Here is a 19,765-nt window from a genome sequence, read left to right on the forward strand (position 1 = left end):
TGGAGCGCCCTGCCTGCCAAGGCAGAAGTAATCCACGGCAGGGGGAGAACTTCCAGAAAAGCTAATAACAACATCCTGAGGTAGGTTTCGGGGTTATTGAAGGAGAGCGAGCCTCTTTTTCATGGACACGAGACTGCTGGTCTCTGCTGAGGACTCGGTCCTGGGGTCCAGGGCCCTGGGGAGGAGCTGGAGCTGAGGTCTCGGGGTGCAGCGCCCCTACCGCCCCCAGGCCTCAGAGACGCTCCAGTGCCCTTACCCGTGGCCCTGGGCGGGGTTCGCCTGCTGCACCGTGCGGACCACGCCACACTCTCCTCTTCCCTCTCTTTTCACCAGTTCCGCTCTTCCGGTTGCTCCCACCAGGCCTTCCTGCTCCTTCCCCACGGTGATGGGGTTTCCCGCCTCCGCTCACCTGCACAGGTGCACCTGTTGTCCTGGGCGGTGCCCCAGGGCATGCTCCTGGTGACACGTGCCCTGGGGCCTGCCTATGCGCGCACGCACACACGTACACACACACGTGCGCACACACTTTTTACCTAGACCCCCCCCCCAACCCAGCATCGCCCGCCCTGCTGTCTGGTTGGACCCCTCCCCGCCCCAGCGTCGCGCTTTTCCTCTTTCTGCATCGACGGTGTTGCGGGTCACGGCTTGGGACGCCTCCTGGATGTGGTGGGACACCAGGGGGCCCGAGTCGGGAGGCTGAAGTCCGAGCCGGCAGGGTGGGGGCCATGGCCCCTGGAAGGCGAGAAGCCGCGTGCTCTTTACAGAGGCAGCAGGGCGGGGTGGGCCTCAAGGCGGGCCCGGGGAGCCCGGCCTTTACGTGGGGACGGGGTTTATCCCGAGCTGCTTCTCGGGACGTAGGACACACCGCACGCGTCCTCACCCTCTAAGGATGCGGCCTGTGGCAGCGGTGTTCACCTCTGCCTGTGACTGCGGTGCGTTGCTGAGCCTGAAAAAAAGTCTAGGCATTTTGATTTAAAGTTGAGAATCTCCAACAGGGAGGACACGGGCTCTGAGCTCTAAAACCTTCCGAACTGAAACGTTTCCCGTCTCTGATTTCAGATCTTCTCTGTAGACACCAGAAGGTTCCTTAGAGCTTCGCCACTACTGGCCTTTCCAGAGTAAAATGTAATTTTACCAAAAGGAACCCGAGTTTGCAGTTCATGTCAGAACGCTGTTGGTATGCAGTCAGGGTCAGCGCGCTCCCTTCATCTGGAGCGTGGAAAGGCAGGCCATAACGGGCTCTAACGTTACAAGCAGACAGACAGTCCTTCAGTGTTGAATACTTTCTCAGTGATGTATGCACAGAAAAGGGGAATGTGATTCAGCAGCCTTTAGCCCCTGTGCCTTCCTCATTCATTTTTCCTGCCTGCTGATGTGAACGTTGTTTCTCGAGTCCCCTTGGCCATTGGGCTTTTGTCCCCATTTTCTGGTTTGAAGAGTCACAGGATACCTGCAGGGACGTGTTCGTGCCTGGCTTCTGCTGTCCTCACGCCTTTGTGTTTTGCACTTGCTAATCTATTCCGCTCCCCGTATCTCACTTCTGAAATTTTCCTTGGGGCCGGGAGATCGGCGCTGGTCTGAAATAACGTTCCTGAAATCGCCCTGACTTTCTGCACGAACGGCTCTGGTGGCCACCCTCAGCCCAGCAGCCACAGTCAGGGGTCACCTCCGGGGTCTTATTCCTGGGTCAGCGCCAAGCGCTGAAACGGAGGGAGAAGTGGATTGTAATTATGAGAATGTCAGTGGGAATAACCGTTCCTGTCCTTTCTCACCTACTTGTCTGAAGTTATATTCTTAGCCCAAAGGGTCCATCTTTAATTTAAAATGAAAGTTCCCCGACCTGGAGCCTCTTCATCCTCCGGGCCATGTTCCCTCCCAGGCCCAGGCCTCACGGAGGGACCTGAGGTGCAACACGGAGAGAAACGGGGGTGTCCGTGGTGGGACTGTAAGAGCTATTCTGTGCGTCCGGCGATGCTTCCAACAGAGGAGTGGAGTTTAAGGTTCTATTTTTTAAAAAAGGAATTTGCTTCCCTCAGGGGCAGATAAGAACACACAGGCATCGTTTTCCATCCTGTCAACTGTTCTACTCCTGACACAGGCCCCTCTCCTGAGGTGTTTCCTGTGTGTCGTCACATGATCAAGATAGCTTCTAGAAGAGGGGAGGTGACCTTATTTCAGAAGCAAATTGCTTCCATGTCTTGGCTATGGTAAATAGTGCCACTACGAACATGGAGGTACATGTATCTTTTTGAATTAGAACCCTGCCCAGGGGTAGGGTTGCGGGATCCTAGGGCAACTCTCTTTTTAGTTTTTTGAGGGACCTAAACCATGGAAAAGAAATGGAAAAGACTATGAAACCAAGAAACCAAATGGGAAAGAATATGAAAACAAGAAACCAAATGGAAAAGAATATGAAAAAGAATGTATATATATATATGTGTGTGTAACTGAATGACTATGCTATATGTGGCAGAAATTAACACAACATCGTAAATCAACTCTACGGCAGTAAAATACATTTTTTAAAAAAGAAGCCCATCTCCTGTCCTTTTCTCATCAGCTGTGACTGTGCAGCTCTGCAGGCAGCCGTGTCTGTTTGCTTCGTTGTGACGCATCATGTCTTCCTGGCATCCCAGACCCCTTACCCAGTGGGCGGCCCAGGATGGGGGCCCCCAGAGCCCGAGGTCACCGGGCATGACTGTCCTTCTGGAGTAGATTTAGGGAGGCGGGAGGGGCAGGGTGAGCTCCGGCTCAGTCCACAGAGCAGGGCTCCGTCTGTCTCTGCAGAAAGCCCTGATGTAGGGCCGGCTCCCTGCTGCTGCTGTGTTTTTATTCTGAAGTGGTGGACCCAAATAGTCAACGACAGTCTGTTTACATGGAATATCAAACAGCTGTTAGGTGATAACTTTTCACTGATTTCTTCACAAAAGGTGCTGATTCTCCTTGTGGAGAAACATTGAGTTTGGAAATATTTATTCTTTCAGGGATACCTGGTGGGTTCCCATTGGCTTGGAAGTCCATTGGGAGCTCGGGAATTTTACATAATTGGCAATTCTGTATCTGGGGCAGGAGGCCAGGGAAGGCCCCTTCAGGGTACTCACCTGCTCTGCCTCCTTTTGCCAAAGAGAAATTGCCCTTGTCATTCTTTTGGATGCTGCAGACCCCCAGAGTGGGGAGTGGGCGGGGCATCACCAGTGGGTGTGGCCTGACCTTCAGGCATCCTCCCTTCTCCTCCCACCTCCCAGATCTGTCTCTGTCTCTCTCTAACACACTTACCCATTGGGTCATCTGTTTTCAAATTGATTTTTTAAGTTTACATACAGAATACATGGGAAAATGTCATGCTTTTTCAAACTCTACAATCTGTTACCTATTTTTTATGAGAAGGTTAATATCTCCTAATTTACAAACCATAGTGTGATTTGCCTGTTTCTGCAACTTAGCTTTTAGCCAAAGAATGTAGTTTTAGTCTATCAACATTAAGTAATTTAGAATAAAAAAGCAAGAAACGATCTTATAAATTGAACCTTTAACACCTCTGAAAAATAGATACAGTAAAATGGCATTAAATAAGATGCTACTAATTTAAATTTTCTAATAATTTGGCCATACCCTTGCGTACAAATGTACGTCCACGTTATCTTTGGAAATTAGGTTGCCAATTTCGTGAACAACATCGAGGTGAAGAGGAAGGTTATTTTCAAGTATTTAAGAAGGAGCTATTTACTGTGTTAATTTTGCACCCTTGTTTGGCACTGATTGTGCAATTATATGCTTTTCTTTACTATTCAGTTTTAAAATCAATCTTGACCAAAAAATCCCGTTCAGCGTTTTGCTTAATTTCTTTCCGGAGGGACCGTATATGTCGTAACAGAATTAACGGTGTTTACTGAAAACAGGTTCAAATTCAGTTGTTAATTAGGATCGATCTGACCACGGCTCTAATTAATGAGATTAAGCTAATGGCTGGTTTTGTGGACAGAACCGATTTGTCATGTCTTAACCTCCTTCGAACTGTTCAGATCTTTCAGGTCTGCGCTTGATTAATGAAGTCTTGCAGCATGTTGGGGGAAGTGTTATTAGCCATGTGATGCAGTCCAGGAACTTGCGGGGAGAAGTCATTTGGGGGCATCAGCACACGTGTGTATTCTCAGATCTTTACGGAGTAAAAAGAAGAGGGTCCCGGGCCTCCTTCATCTCAGCTGGACGAGTGGGTGATGTGGTGGCCTCAGTAACACGCAGGCTGACGTGGGAGAGTAAACACAGTGTCCTGGACTTGGAAAGAATTCATATCAAACGTACTCATTAAGGAAAAAAATGAAAAAACCTCGTGCATGAGATAAAGGAGGAATTTCTTAAAACTGTCATGTTTTTTAAAAACTCAAGAAATTCTTGTTTTCCTATGTTAAACTTAGCCACAAAAACAAGAATGATATAATCCGCAGGTCGTGACCGATATTAACAAAAAAGAGACGACACGGCATTTTCATTCTCTTTTAAAAATATTCTGTGGCTTTATAGGAAATGCGGTTGACCGGATAGACACAGAAACTTAATGATAAATGCAGAAGAGATATGTTTACGTAGATGACAGTCAGGAGGGTTTAGCTTGTAAGCCTTTGTTCAGCATTTCAAGCAGTGCAGAGTAACTCTGAAAACTCCATCAAATCTGACTCTTAAAAGATGCGATAGGGAAGAGGGGCAGGTGGGGGCTCCTATCTTACAGAGGGTAGAACGGCTCTTCGGAGAGTCTAAGTGATTGGTGCTGGAGCCGGGATGGGAATCTCTTGGTTTCCCATCACACGGCGTGGTCAATCTACAATGAGAACGTAGAAAGTCGAGTTCCCAGTAGCACTGTTCGCTAACCCAGAGCAGAGATACCTATTTTTTGCACTCAAGTTGGGCAGTGGGATTCCTCAGCCTGCATGCTCTTGGTAGGTTTATATTATTTCCTTGGAGTCTTTACCATTTCGTGTTTCCTTGTTCACTCCTGAAGTATTTGGCGAGCACCTACTGTGTGCTGCCTGTCTGGCAGGGTACCCGGAAAACCCAATTTTAACAGATCATTGCATTTAACACATTTTTTAAAGAGAAGTAAATTTTTTTCTGACTTGCCAACTGGCAGTTTCTCTCAAGGTTAAGCCTGAAGAATACCTTGCATGCTTTTTTATGTTAGTAACTGTAAATCATCATCGTCAAGAGAGTTCTTTTGCCTTTTTCATATTTACTGTTAGCACAGACTTAAAAGCACAACGCCATGACCTAGACTGTGGCATTTCCTGGCTTGTATATGCCCTAATTTTGTTCAGGATGCACGCACTTCCAGGACCCTGCCACACACCCACGTTCATTTTCAAGTTCAAGTTAATAACATCCTTAGCTATGGTAACAAGAAAACCCTCCAAGGACTATTTAGGCATTGTGTACGAATTGGTATTTCTAAAATTTGCTGATAACATAGAATACGTCTCTTTAAACCTCAGGATTGTTAGTTTGGAAGTAGTAAAAATAAAGCAAAGTGTCTTTGAGAAAATGATGTATTTTTTCTTGTCTAAACTCAGAAAGCAGCTAACCTCCTGTTGCTATTTTGTTTTCAATTATTTACGCTCCTGCAGTCTCACCCCTTCCGCACAATCTTTAAGTCAGGATATAGGGTTTTGATAAATCTCATGGAACTTTAAAACACAGAAAAGGCACTTGTGCTGGTGAGTAAAGGTGCAGTTTTGCAGGCAGGTTCTTGGCAGCTCTTAGGCCTCTGAGTGGTGCACTGGGCACTTTAGACAAGGCCCCCCTACTGGGGCCAGTGCTGAGCTGAAGTTGGGTCTTGTGTCCTCTTTCCTGCAGTGCGCAACATACACAACCTTCCAGGGCCACCATGAGTGAGGTTTCAAGCTGCAGTCAGGTCCCTTTTATGTCTGTACTGCTTTTCTACTTTAAAAGACAATTTTTAAGGCTATACTATACTATGTAAGGTAATAGGTTTAGGCAGAAACATTCATGATTTTGATTTTCAAGAGCGCCCCATGTCAAAACATCAGTATCACCTTTTGGGGAAGCTATTAAAATTTGGATGGGGTTTTTTTTTTCCTTCGTAAAAGGCAAAAATCAGGAGAATGGATTAAGTTACCTCAACTATATGTTTCCTATAAACTTGTAGTAGCAGGACCAAGAAGATCTGTTTTTACTGGAAGTTGGAAGTTTAGAAATTGTTTTTTAGAGGCCTTGTTACTACCGTATTTGTACCTGTTTTGGGCATGTTTTATAAGATTTAATTTTTTCAGCATTTACTATTTCCAGTCATTTAGAAAATTGAATTTACTTTTCCCCTGTATTACTAAATTTAAAAAACAGGCGAAAAAAGCAATCGGAAAAGCACCCATGATTCACATTATTTCTAGGGTCACAGCATTTACGTGTCACTTAATAGCCTCCGCGTTTGGGTTACGAGTTTTATATTTAATTTTCATCGCATTTTTCATTCACATTAAAATTCTTTCCCTTAGAGTTGTGTTGTAAGCCTTAAAAACCTGATTTCTGTTAGCTGTGCCTGCACTAATATCTTCAGTGGCGCTGAGTGTTTGATATTAATATATTAAGATAGTGAATATTTAAGAAAAAAAGGCTGAATGCTTTCAGGGTCCACTGGGGGAATTTTGATTTTGGGAAAAAAACCAACAAAAAAACCGTGGTCCCATAGTGCCCTCTAGTGGCAGGAAAATCAGAGCCCCTGGAGGCTTTCTGGGTACCTGCTCTTCCAAAAGCTCCAGCCTCCTATATGCCTCTTAATTTAATGGGATCAATTAGGTGTAAAAGTTCTCTTCGCATCACTTTGTGTTTAGTAGTCCTTCCCCCAGGAATGGATGTTTAGCTGAGATTCCGTGGATGTGCTGGGGTGCCGGGGGTCGCGGGCGTGGGGTACAAATGAGTACCAATATATGATGTGGCAGCAGCCCTCTCGAAACGGGCTGGGTGACGGATGCTGGCAGGTTGGATGCAGGCATTGTTTGGCCTGGGGGTGGGGTGGTGGTGTCGAGAGCCAGAAGATAAGGGATGTGGTGGAGGGTTATTGGACGGGGGTCTGCAGGGAACCCATAAAGACCTTTGAACCTTCACATTGACATTTGAATGTATTAGTAGAGCGTGCGGCCAGGAAACACATGTTTTCCAGAGAACAAGCTCCATTTGTTTCTATCTGATGGGAAAGTGGAACAAAGCTACTGAAGCTATCGATTAAAGATTAACTGTATCAGCAAATGTATACACGAGATTTGATGGAATACACCTGCCAGACTTTGGGAAAACATGATCAAAATATTTTTCTTCTTTCTAATTTGGGAAGCTGACCGCTTGGGGGGAATGACTTTAAATATTTATACTTGAAATATTTTAAACAGATTACTGCTTTGGAGTAAGAATTAAGGAAAGCATTTTAGACTGATTTTTCAGAAAGAGCCTAAGAGACAAATGATTGAAGCAAACGTTTGCCATTGCTGACAGCTTTAACGTGGGTCCTCCATCACTGATACTCGGCTCCAATGAAAGGGAAAAGTCTGGAATTTATTTATAAGTCCTAAGAACCTTTGGAAAATTTTAAGTTTCTTTGCCACCAACAATTTGTCAGCACTCAAGTTTGCCTATCGTTTTAGTAAGTTTTTTACTGGATCCGTGAAGCTGGACAGTTTGTTTGCTTTTAGCTGGCTTTCAGGGAAGAGTTTTAAATTGTTTATAGTCAGAAGGCACTTAGAGCTCCTTCGAGTTGTTCTTAGGTAGAATGATGGTTCTTTAGAAAGCGTTTTGTGAAGAACTCTTTATAATTCATTTTTTTTCTCACCAGGTGATATGCAAAGTGGGTTTTTGTAGATCAGAAAGTATCTACAGTTTTATTTCTTCGCAGATGTTGACTAGTCAGAAATACTTATTGTGTATCTCCTCCGTAATTGGTACCCTGCTAGTTTTATATTATGTATGATTTGAGCTTAGCTCTAAAAACCCACTTTCATAGCAATGTTGGAATTCCTAGAATTGTGCCAGAATTCCTCATGGGCTCAAATACTGTTTCCATATCAGGATTCATCCAACGGAAATCTACCCTGAGCATGCCCTCTTGGAGGGAGTTGTGTGTTAAGTGCTGTATCAGTGACCCATCAGCTGGGAGTGGGCGGACCTTATCCTTTAGATAGACTTATCCACAAGGGCTGGGACGTTTCTGCTCAAGAACCCTGAGGTGGAAAGTCCAGTGTAAAAGCCACAGTCCAGGAATGGGCAGAGAGAGAAAGGCTTTCCCACTTGCTTCCTGTATATCACGCAAGCTCCCCGTCCCAAACCTCGGCGCTGTGTCTGTCCCACGTTTCGTACAAACCCAATTATCTGCAGCTTCAGAAGTCTTGGGAGCAAGTCCCTGCAAGCCTGACGATGGTCGAAGGGAGGAGTGTTGAGGGGCTACGTAAGGGTCTGCTTGCCCAAACGAGCCCTGCGGTTTAGCAGAGGCAGAGGGGGTCCACAAGGCTTCTGGAACAGAGACTGGATCTTATAGTACATGAAGGTCATAGATTAAGGAGGCTTTTTTCCTTCTTAACACGTTTCTGATTCTTCTCATCCTTTGAATGTGTAAAGGTGGGGAGGGTCGTCGTTTCTAGGAAAAATCTCTTAAATGCTCATCTCCCCTCCGCCCCCCGTGGATAACTGCTAAAGCGCTGGGCGTATATATGCATTTCCAATGGAGACCCACTACATAAGTGACCTTCTCAAGTGAAATATCACCAAAGCTTGAGAGAGAAAATGAGACTTTGGGGAAGAAGGTGAAAAAGATAAAGGCATGCTTTGGGTGCACGATTATTTTACTCTTTCCTAGTTTAACATTAAAATGTGAAATGCATGAAACGAGAGTAACGACAGAGGGATTATGTGAAACAATCTTCAGTGTTATATTTAAATAAATATAATCTACTTTATTTTTTACTTTTTTAATTGAAGTATAGGTGATTTACAGTGTTGTGTTAATTTCTGCTCCACGGCAAAGTGACTCAACTATACACATATATGTATTCTTTCCCGTTACGCTTTATCCTAGGATATTGAATCTAGTTGCCTGTGCTGTACAGTGGGACCTTGCTGTTTATCCATTCCATGTATAATAGTTTGCATCAGCTAATCCCAACCTCCCACTCCATCCCTCCCCCAACTGTATATTGAGATATGTATTCTTTCAAGGTTCCAGCTGTACGTCTCGTGGTACCGAGGAGTCAGTGTTCACGTTGTCCTCTTAGGAGAACCAGGCTTTTTCAGGGTTCTCGTTGTGTGTTTCCTCCCCACCACTCTCCTCTGCAGCGGTGGCAGTATTTCTGCCATAATGCCAAGCGTCATGGCGAGGATGAAGGCTCCGACGGGGCCTCGTCCCAGAGTTTTTCCATGACCCCGTGACACGGATCGGAGCCTTCCCAGCGCTTTCCCAGCAGTATCAGTATTCAGGAAATGGTCCTGCGGATGTCTGATTGATGCTGGGCTCAAGGAGTTGGACTTGTGGAATTTCTGGCTCAGTCCCGAAGTCACCCATTGACGGTGACCCGCGTTTGAGACGGTTTCCCCATCACTGAGTGCTTGGTGAGCTCTGGCTCCAAGTGTGAGTACTTTCGTCCCCTCAATTATGTGCAGCCTTGCTTGGAAATTGACATCTCAAGGCACCAGATGACGGAAAGGAAGAGCTGATTCAGTGTCACGTCCAGCCCACGCTCTCTCTCCCTGTTGCTTCTTTGGCCAGTGGTGGTACGTTAGCCAGTCTCCTTGGCACCCGTAGGGCTTTGGACTGGAAAAGGGAAACCTGGGACCTAGTCCTGCCCAGCAACCATATTTTACTGTGTTTTAAAGCTTTTGGGCTACGTAGATAGAATCCTACCTCCTCCTAAGTTCATGTTATGTTACTGGTGAGTTCATCGTCCAGTTACCAACTTCTCTCTGAGTTCAGAGTTTGTGCCAAACGCTGCCTTTAAAGGTCTTACTTCCAAAAGATGGACACCCAACTGCAGAGCCTCTGCAGTCAGCATCCCTTGCTGGGTGTGCTCTGCTTTCTGATAGATAAGCAAGCGGGGGTAGATGGCTCTGCCCGTCCAGAGGGGCCCCGGGGCTCGGGCAGCGTTTTTCCTGGGGTGTCAGTCCACTGTGACGATCCCTGATCATATTATTGTAAAACTGAGAAAATAACTCAAAATTTGAGTAAAAGATAGGGATTCCATGTTGGCTATTGAAACAGCATAATATGGCCTCTGACGGTAAGGTTTTTGCAGACTGCTTATTCTAGGTACACTTTGTGTTAACTTCAGTTTCTGTTGTTGATGATGACGTCATCCTATTCTATCCTTAGAACCTTCACAGTATTTCAACTTTGCCATGCTGGGGGCTTTCTTTATATTTGGGTTTTTGACTAAGATTTGAAAGGGACTATATTCTAGCATTGGATTTCCGTCATGAACTTGTTTCTACAGGGATTTTAAGAGGAGGGGAAATAATTGGGTATTATAAAAAAGCTCCCACATTTTATGTATGTTTTAAAAGGTATGCCTTTCTCTAGATAATATATGATGCAAAATTTGTACGTTGCTCCATGCGTGAAACTCCATTTCATGCCTAATTTAGAGTGGCTCATTTGATGCCGAGATTATTCTCCATGGCTGTATTCTTTCCTCTTTATAGCATTGTGCTTTTTCTCCTCAAATTCTGGATTTCATCATTGGAGAATAGAGTGGTAGTCACTTCCATGGTTGGCATAGAAAATTAAAAAAAAAATTAGCACAGTACCCTGCACTAACATTCAAGAATAAAACTGTTAGATGCAGTTGCCTCAAAACGTTTCGGGTACAAGTTTCTCTTCCTCATCCTCCACTTTAAGTTCTCGCTGCTGTGGTGACAGTGGTTGGGGTCTCACTCGTCCTCTTGGACCTTGCCTCCGGCCCATCTCGGGAAAGAGACGACTGAGAGGACGTGTTTCTCGGTGATGTTAACTCTGCACATTCAGCCTTGAACCCCAGTGCACGAGTGGTCACAACTGCAGAGTCCGGCCTAGAAAGGACTGGCATGCAAAAGCTTTACATGACCTGCCCAGCTCTTTGCTTTTCCTATAACCCTCTTGAAGATTTGCTGAACGCTTGGAGGAAGACTGGGGCCGGCGTGCAGCGGGTGCAGTTTGCCAGCTAATTGTATAGCTTTGAATGCTGATCCTGTCTGTTTGCTCTGCTCTGGTGCCCAGAATAGCCTTGGACGGGGTATGGGATATTAGGTTATTCATGTGCACTTTTGTCTGAACAAAAGATTAGGAAACTTAAAAAAAAAATATGTGAGGTGGCAAGAGCTGTGTCCACGGAGGAGTCACTTCCTCTTTAGCTACTTAACTTCAAACCTCTTGGGATTTGGGGCTTGCTTAAGTGTTCCGGTGACGTTTGGGAAAGAATGTGGTCCTGTGGTGAAAGCCAGGACTGGGAATTCAGATTTCAGAATTCTGTTCCCAGGAGCACGCAGGGGTCACCCAGTGACATGTGACACGTCAGTAAAGCATCGGAATCCTAATTTCCCTATCTGTGAAATGGACATAAAAGGGGCGAACTTGACGTGGGTGAACGATTTAATATTTGCTGGGAACCAGCTTGCTCTAGTGACCTAGAAAAAACACAGACGGAGGTAGAAGCTGACCTCATTTCTATTTTTGGCTTTAGTGCTGACTCAATGAGAAACTTGTAGAAATCAGCTAATCTGGCTCCGGGCCTGCATGCATTCCATGATGAAAATGAGAATTATAAAATCTTATCTGCACTGGGTCTGCTAGTGATACTGCCAATATTAACTAAGTACTAAAAATACGGCCACCAAGTGCGTTAGGAAGCTTTTCTGCTGACGTTCCCTTCGTATTTCCTTCGCATCTCGTGCCAGGTTATTTGAGGATACTCTGTTCAATGTTCATTTATTTTATAGCCAGCTGTGTGCCATTTAATTCTATTTGGGGTAGCATTTTCCCACATCCGAATGAGAGGAGGAGGTTGATGGGATGTCAGCGTACAATCCGTCTCCAGTGCCAGGATTTTGTGCGTTTGTATCTGCTGTTATTTTAGGTTAAGAGTGAAAGTATTTAAGTAGTTTTACGTTTGAACAAGTCGTGGTCGGAGAATGTTTTTCTTTCCCGGGCCAGACTGTGGGACTTCCCTTTTTTTGCTCCATTGGGTATCTGATGGTCTCCTCTAGAGTGTGAAAGACTCTCTTTCCCGTTTATCCACACGCTGTTTCTGGCCTGGTGGCTTTGACGCTTCCAATGGACGCCCACGAGCCGTGGAGGCCCGGTGGTTGCAGACCCATGTTCAGAATCACATTTCTGCATTTCAGAAAATGCACCAGGTGCGTGATTCAACAGCAAGTTCTGGGACCGGCTGAGTGGTTTGGAAAGAAGGATGACTTCAGAAGTTTTGGTTCTGTGTGCTTTCATTCATGCGCCGTCGAACAACTTTGAGTAACTCTTGGTAACACGCTATTTGGGGGTAAATGTTTATGTGATGTAGTGTATAGCGTGTCAGTTTGTTTACTTTGCACTAACGTAACTGTGGGGAAAGTAAGGAATCCTGTCTGTAATCTCCGACCCGCGTTCTTGGTTTTTAAAATCGGCTAAAGATGCTTACTGAGTCTACGCGGTTTGTGCTGTGAGGTTTGCACCAAAGCCCACATGCTGTGAAGAGAGTAGGTCTTCTGCAGTTCTTGTCCTGATTTTGGGCTACTTCGTATTGGCAATAAGTGTGGCCGTCTTCCCCAGACATCCTTAATCAGGCCACCGAGTCGCTGATGCCTGTGGAGGAAACTACATTTCCAGGATCAAGGTAACGCCTCATTTCTCCACGTTCTCGCCCCCGTTGTACATCTTCTTGTCGGTTTCTCGTGCTCACGTGACCTAGGTCTCCACTGTTATCCAGCCTGAACTGCCTTGTCCCATCTCTTCACGTAGTTATTTTGCTTTCGTCCGTCAAGGGCTGGCTCAAGGCCCAGAATCCCAGGCTTTCCGAATTGCAGTCACGTGTGTGGACCCTGAATAATACTCATTATTTTAAAAATAAATTTTATTTCTTTTTGCTCCATGAGGGCAGAGACCATAATTAAACCTCGATCCTACCTTTGCAAAAAACCACTTTTTTTAGAGACACTTATGAAAACCCATCGCCAGACTGCGGATTGCGCAGAAAAGCCTCAGCATCTTGTGTTGAAACTCCCACCGTGAGCTCTGGCTGCACACCTCCTAAAGGGAGCCTGGGCTGATGTCTGCTCACAGAATCTCAGCGCTGAATCTGCCGACAACAAGAAGAGTCCTCCCATCAAATGAGGTTATAAGTATTTCAGTGAAAAAAATTGCCAACTATCTGTGATTTTATTTCCCCAACAAATTATTTAGCATGTAGAATATAGTATATAGAAAGCATTGGGTCAGGGATCACATATGAACATTCTCATCCTCCAAGAAGCTAAAAAATAGCAGCGAGAAGGCTCTGAGATGGGATGTAGTTGGCAGCATCCTTTTTCAGACGCTGGATGCTGGATGATGCTGACAGAGGCTGATTTCCGCTTCCTTCCCTCCATTTCCTTCGACCTGCCCTTGGTCTGACGTGCTCCTTCCTCCTCCACAGGGAGAAAGAGGTCTCCCCGGGTTACAAGGTGTCATCGGGTTTCCGGGAATGCAAGGACCCGAGGGGCCGCAGGGACCCCCGGGACAAAAGGTGAGCTTGGCTGTCATGGGTGCCGGGGGGTGGGGGAGAGTGGACTTGAGAGGATCTGTGTTGCTGTCGTGACGCGTGGTCATCGTGGCCTGTTTGTTGCAGGGGGACACCGGAGAACCGGGACTGCCGGGAACTAAAGGGACAAGGGTGAGTATGATTGTCATTCAGTTGGTAATGACTGTGGGTGGGATCTGATACAGCGAGGCTTCCAGAGGGAGGGCTCTTTACCCTCCCCCGCCAGATAATCCTGAGGCGCATCCCGTCCCCTCCTTCCTCTGTGCCCCCCGCCCTCTGCCTCTGTTCTCCAAGTTCAGACATTGCTTGTCCTGGGTGCGAGGACCCAGGGTGGGTGGAGCCTGCGTCCTCGGCCTCTAGTCCTGCCTCTGAAATTTCTCACTTCTTATCCGTCGTACATGTGTTTCCTTCCATCTCTTCTTCCTCAGGGATTCCCGTAGGCATATTTAATTGGGGAGGAGGGAATGACATGCCTACAGGCCTTTGAAGATGTCATCATTTAGTGTGAAAAGTGGTAACATGTTCAGAGCTACACTTCCTCTTCCTTTTCCACACACTGCTTTCTTTGCTACTCCCATTCCTGGGACATGCAAGCACAGAGACCTTTGAAAGTAAAAAATAGGAAGACGCTGTAAAATGTAAACATTATAATTAAGTGATTGTTACTTAGTGGAAAGGGAAGTGTGCCCAGTAACCTGCCTTCCTAGTTCCTTAGGGCGGAAGATTGGGGATAACATTGCAACTGTCCGGGATGGAGAAGACCTGGATTTCAGCCAGAAATAACTTTGATTTTCTTTCCTCAAGGAACTACTATACACTCTTCTTGCCAACTGCTTGAGATTTTAATGTAAATTATCTATCATCTATCTATCTACCTAATCTATCATCTATCTATTATCTGTCTATCTATTTTCTATCTATTTACTATCTATCCATCCATCCACCTGTCTATCTATCTATCTATCTATCCATCCATCCATCTACCCGTCTATCTATCATCTATCTATCTATCTATCTATCTATCACCTACAAATTACAAAGGATGAAATGAGGGCAGATTTACTCTGTGGGTGTGCAGCCTTGATTTTAGAAGTAATTGATCGTCAGCTTTTGATGGTGAAGAGTTGCTTCTGAAGCTCCGGGCCATCTGCCTCCCTGAGCTGGGGCCTCAAGTGCCTCCCTGTCTGCTTAGGGTCGATGTTCCAAATGCCAACAGTCAGGGTTCAGCATCCTCAGGCAAGTGGATGCAGTGGGAGGGAATGAGGTTCTCTCACACTCAACGAAAACGTTTTCATTCCATTCCTGCAGGGACCCCCAGGAGCATCCGGTTACCCTGGAAACCCAGGACTTCCCGTACGTACATGAAAGGCACCTGCTTCTTTGTGAGACATTTGATGTGGGTCATGGCACCGTCAGCGGCCTTCTGATCGGGCTGCTTCTTCACTCTGGTAATTGCAGGGTATTCCTGGCCAAGATGGTCCTCCAGGTCCCCCAGGTATCCCAGGATGCAACGGGACGAAGGTACGTTTCGAACCGGGACCCTCCCTGTTAGGTGCCTGTGGATCTGACTTTGTCCATGGAGAAGTCAGGCAGCGTTGTCCTGTGAACACAATTTTAGTTGCCACAGTTGGCAAGTTACTTGTCTTACACCTTTCTTTATTTGGTGAGGAACCACACTCTTCCCACGTTTAATGTTCAGGAAAGACGTCCTTGTGCCTTTCTACTTTGCAGACTTTTATTCTAAAGCTGCTTTCACCCCTGAATTTCTCACCTATAATCTATTACTAAAGCAAATAAGGAAATGTTATTATTGATGCTAGTCCCTATTAATTATATTCTCAAATATTATATTTCTTCTATCGTGAAGCAGCACAGAGCCATGTACCTTATAACAATTTTTAGAAAGTGATTTTTGCCAACACATGAAGCGTGCCTGAGGGTAGGATGGGGTCACGGGTGGGGGGGTCTGGGATGACGTTCTGTTGCCTCGCGCCACCTTGAGAGTGACTCTCTGCTGTCCCCCAGGGTGAGAGAGGGCCTGTAGGGCCTCCCGGTTTGCCTGGCTTCGCTGGAAATCCCGTGAGTATCAGGCTGTTATGGTAGAATTCCTTTCTTCAGTGATTATTTCTGTCTTCTCATTCCATTGCCTTTCCTTCCCTTTTTTTTTTTTTTTTGCCCTCATATCTTCATGCTCATGTTTTGAGGAAAACAAAACGAATACCAACTTTTTCTTTTCTAGGGACCACCAGGGTTACCGGGAATGAAGGTACGTTGTTCTCCTTTACGGGAGTCATTCCAGGCGTCTGTTTAATAAAACAGATGCCGTAAAAATGTTTACTTTAAAGCGCTTTGGTGGATCGATTGCCTATTAACCTGTTTGTCTAAACTCTGCTACATTAAAAGAGGGCTTAAGTCCTGTACACGGACTTAAATTTTAGAATCTAAGGCTTCAACACGAGTCACCGTTTCTTCATAGGAAATAAGCAGTGAGGGGGAGCGTGGTGTGACGGGAAGTATGAGGGATGGGATGTGAGTCCCTGACGCTCCTTGTCCAGAGCTGCAGGCGGGACTGCCAGCAGGGCTCTGCCGAGAAGGAGAACCAGTAGGATGTGTCTGGGATGTTTGTGCAGTAGATGTGCGCCACATGTATACAGCATACACATGTAGGGATAGCGTGAGGGAGGGAGGCAGGGAGGGAGATATAATTAAAGTATACACACTATATTTCACATATTACATAACACACTATATTATATGTCAATTTACATAGTATATAATATATATTATAATATTTAATTATATACTAATTTAATTTGAAATATTTCAATATATAATATAAGTAAAATATATTGAGATAAAATAAATTCCTTATTCTAAGGAGTTGCGTGACTGGGGGAGTTGGCAGGTCCACAGTCCGCAGGGCAGGGATGCAGGCTGGAGGCCCAGGGAAGAGAGATGGGCCAGTTCAGAGGCCGTCTGTAGGCAGGGTCTCCCTTCTCGGCAGTCCGTCTTTTTTCTCTTAAGGCCATCGGTCCATGGGGTGGCACCCCCATCGTGGAAGGCCGTCTGCTTTACTTCAGGTCTACTGATTTAAATGTTGATTTGATTTAAAAGTACCTTCATGTCGACCTCAGGCTAATGTTTAGCCAAGTATCTGGGAACCGTTGTCTGGCCACGCTGACACCTAAAACGTGTTCTCACTGCTTTTCCGGACACGATCGTGCTGGGTCTTCTCTTGCAAGATAATCCTTCTGCTGTGAGAACAGCCTGTGGTCACATAGCCTTTGGACCAGAGACCGGGCCCTGTCTAGAATTCCTCCTGCCTGGGGGCCCGTCCCGTGGAAACATCACACCCTCCTCTTCGGCCGTCTGCACGTTCTGTCCTGCCTGTAGCACTAACGCTGGTCATTAGGACAAATGAGAGGGGAGACTGCAGGTCTGTTCATGCCAAACTTAGATGGACGCGACATCCCAGACTTGGGCTCATTCACACCAGCAGTGCATGCCTCTTTTCCACAGGGTTTCAGTTTCCTTACGTAGATGTCAGTATCTGTGACTTTCTCTCATTTCTCATCCTCCAGGGGGATCCAGGTGAAATACTTGGCCAGATACCAGGGACCCTGTTGAAAGGTGAAAGAGGTTTTCCTGGACCCCCCGGAGCACCTGTAAGCATTTGCTGCATCTGTCACGAGCACATGCTGAGTCTCCTCCTGGTTTGCATTTTAATTCTTTTCTTTCTCACTGAGTTATAGGGTCCACCAGGACTGCCAGGGCTGCAAGGACCCGTCGGCCCCCCGGGATTCACGGGACCACCAGTACGTGTGAGGGGAATATCTCTCGAAGGCAGTCATCCAGAGAACAGCTGTGTTGAGGCGTGAAAATACATGAAATGGAAAGAAAACTTTATGCAGTGGTGATCTTTCTCAATTTGGATTCGAGAATGAGCGTCTGACTCTTTTTTTTTTTAACTTTTATTGGAGTACAGTTGATGTACAATGTTGCGTTAATTTCAGGTGTACAGCAAGTGAATCAGTTATACATATACATCCATCCACTCTTTTTTAGATTCTTTTCCCTTATAGGCCCTTACAGAGTAGTGAATAGAGTTCCTGTGCTACACAGCAGGTTCCTGTATGAGCTACCTATTTGAGCTTCTATCTTAAGGGAGGGTTTGACCGGCACTTGTGCTGTGGGGAAAGGGTAACAATAGTACCACGTGCCGAGACATCCCACAGGGACAGCCTGTTAATTATTTGTGGGGCTGTGTGGATGGCAGTGCATCCCGGGAGGAGGGGATTCAGAGGCAGGCTCTGCCCTGGACCTTCCCTTGTGGAAATACAGTCACACCAGAGGGCCTGCTCTGTTGGGGGCTGTGGACCCTGACCAGGCTGTGAAGAACCTTCATTGTCTTTGTAATAAAGCCTAGAAACTGAGGTAACCTTCCAGGAGGCTCTGTTCTGACATCAGCCTCCTTCGCAGCCGATAATTCTTGATAGAAGGGCGGCGTCCGCTCCTCCTCCTCACACATTTTTGGGAGCACAAGACAGTTAATGTTAACAGGACTTTTTTGGCGAGCGCCACGTTCATTAGGAATGAGTGATGTACCGGGTTTACCGTCCCCACTCGAGCCTGCTTGAGAGTCCTTGAGAGATTGTTCAGGCTTGTCTTTTAAATTTACTCTTTAGTTTTTAGCGGTCAAGCCTAGCCATTCTGCTGTACATTCCTGCAGATGTAACCTCTTTTATGTTCTTGTAAATAAATGGCCTCTTTTTTTTTTTTTTTTTTTTGCGCGGAAAGAATGACTAGATTTTCCTTTTTAATGATTACAAAAAGCATTCTGAAATTCTGCTGCAAACATGGAAAGTTTTTGGACTTCACACTGTCTGCCTGCTTGAAGAATTCATTTAACTTTTGAGGATCAACAGCACTTTCCCAAGTGGACAAACGGTGTTTCCACACGGGAAACGCTGAGGCTCGTTGAGGGCTTGGCGGGTGGTTTCCTCCACTGTCAGAGAGCTCGGCAGATGCTCAGGTCGATGGGTTCCACAGGCCGTCCCCTAAGATTTTGAAGGGTTTCCATCCCTGTTAATAATTGTCCTGGGCTAATTTCTGGTTACTTTCAAAGTTTAACAGTTCTGTAGCACAGGAAAAATATTTAGGTATTTAACAAAGAAACCATCACATTAACCATGGGATCTGATGGTAACTTCGGCATTTAAGGCTTTCCAGCGTTGTGAACTATATTTAATTAAATGCTCTGTCCTCCAGGGTCCTCCAGGCCCTCCTGGCCTTCCAGGTGAAAAGGTAAAGGCTATTTTTCATTTGTCTTTCTTTGACATTAGTATGAGACTATCATGAAATTGCTGTAACTCATTCTTTACGTCTCTGTAAAAAGTTTTGGGAAATTATAATTTCTATATCTCTCTGTATTTAACATCTGTCTATTCACCTATCTGTCATCTGTCTGACCTATCAGTTAATCTACTGATCCATTGATCCTTCCTTCCATCCGTCAGTCACAGAATCGATCTTTTCCTTAGTGTTCTAAAGCCAGAGTCTAAAAGTCTTAAATTTTTTAAAATGGTTTTTATAGGATTCTTTTCCAAAAATACTTAAAAAACCTTTTTATAGACATTGAATACAACATGATCACAACTTTCTTGAAAGTATTATGTCACTATGGGACAAAGCTATTGCCTTAAACGTACCATCTTGTTGCATTTCATGTCATGTTTGTTAGAGGATTTTGAACAAAGTAGACCATGCTAATAATGGAAGCCTACTTTTTCACCAACAGGGGCAAATGGGCTTGAGTTTTCAAGGGCCGAAAGGTGACAAGGTGAGTGCTGTTTTCTTTGGGGAGTTTTCTTGGTTAAAATCACTGTTCTAAGTGGGATCAGATTTCTGCCTCTGGAGCTCCTCTTGGACACGTCTAGCCGTCGTTACCCTTCGCTGCATGTTCTTGTGTCTGTGAGTGTTTTCCTTGAAATGCGTGGCTAGAATTCACTGAGATG

General features: G+C 45.6%; 1 protein-coding gene across 1 annotated transcript in view; it reads left to right on the top strand.

Moving 5' to 3' along the window:
- The window catches only part of COL4A1 (collagen type IV alpha 1 chain), a 137,177-nt gene that overhangs the window by 67,715 nt on the left and 49,697 nt on the right, over nucleotides 1–19,765 (top strand). Inside the window, exons 3-12 of the mRNA XM_057707669.1 lie at nucleotides 13,647–13,736; nucleotides 13,839–13,883; nucleotides 15,060–15,104; nucleotides 15,210–15,272; nucleotides 15,777–15,830; nucleotides 15,991–16,017; nucleotides 17,333–17,416; nucleotides 17,504–17,566; nucleotides 19,020–19,055; nucleotides 19,549–19,590. Of these exons, the coding sequence (XP_057563652.1) occupies nucleotides 13,647–13,736; nucleotides 13,839–13,883; nucleotides 15,060–15,104; nucleotides 15,210–15,272; nucleotides 15,777–15,830; nucleotides 15,991–16,017; nucleotides 17,333–17,416; nucleotides 17,504–17,566; nucleotides 19,020–19,055; nucleotides 19,549–19,590 (549 nt within the window). The remainder of the gene's footprint in view (nucleotides 1–13,646; nucleotides 13,737–13,838; nucleotides 13,884–15,059; nucleotides 15,105–15,209; nucleotides 15,273–15,776; nucleotides 15,831–15,990; nucleotides 16,018–17,332; nucleotides 17,417–17,503; nucleotides 17,567–19,019; nucleotides 19,056–19,548; nucleotides 19,591–19,765) is intronic.

Source organism: Hippopotamus amphibius, chromosome 14 (genome assembly GCF_030028045.1).
Source record: "Hippopotamus amphibius kiboko isolate mHipAmp2 chromosome 14, mHipAmp2.hap2, whole genome shotgun sequence".
Lineage (NCBI taxonomy): Eukaryota > Metazoa > Chordata > Mammalia > Artiodactyla > Hippopotamidae > Hippopotamus > Hippopotamus amphibius.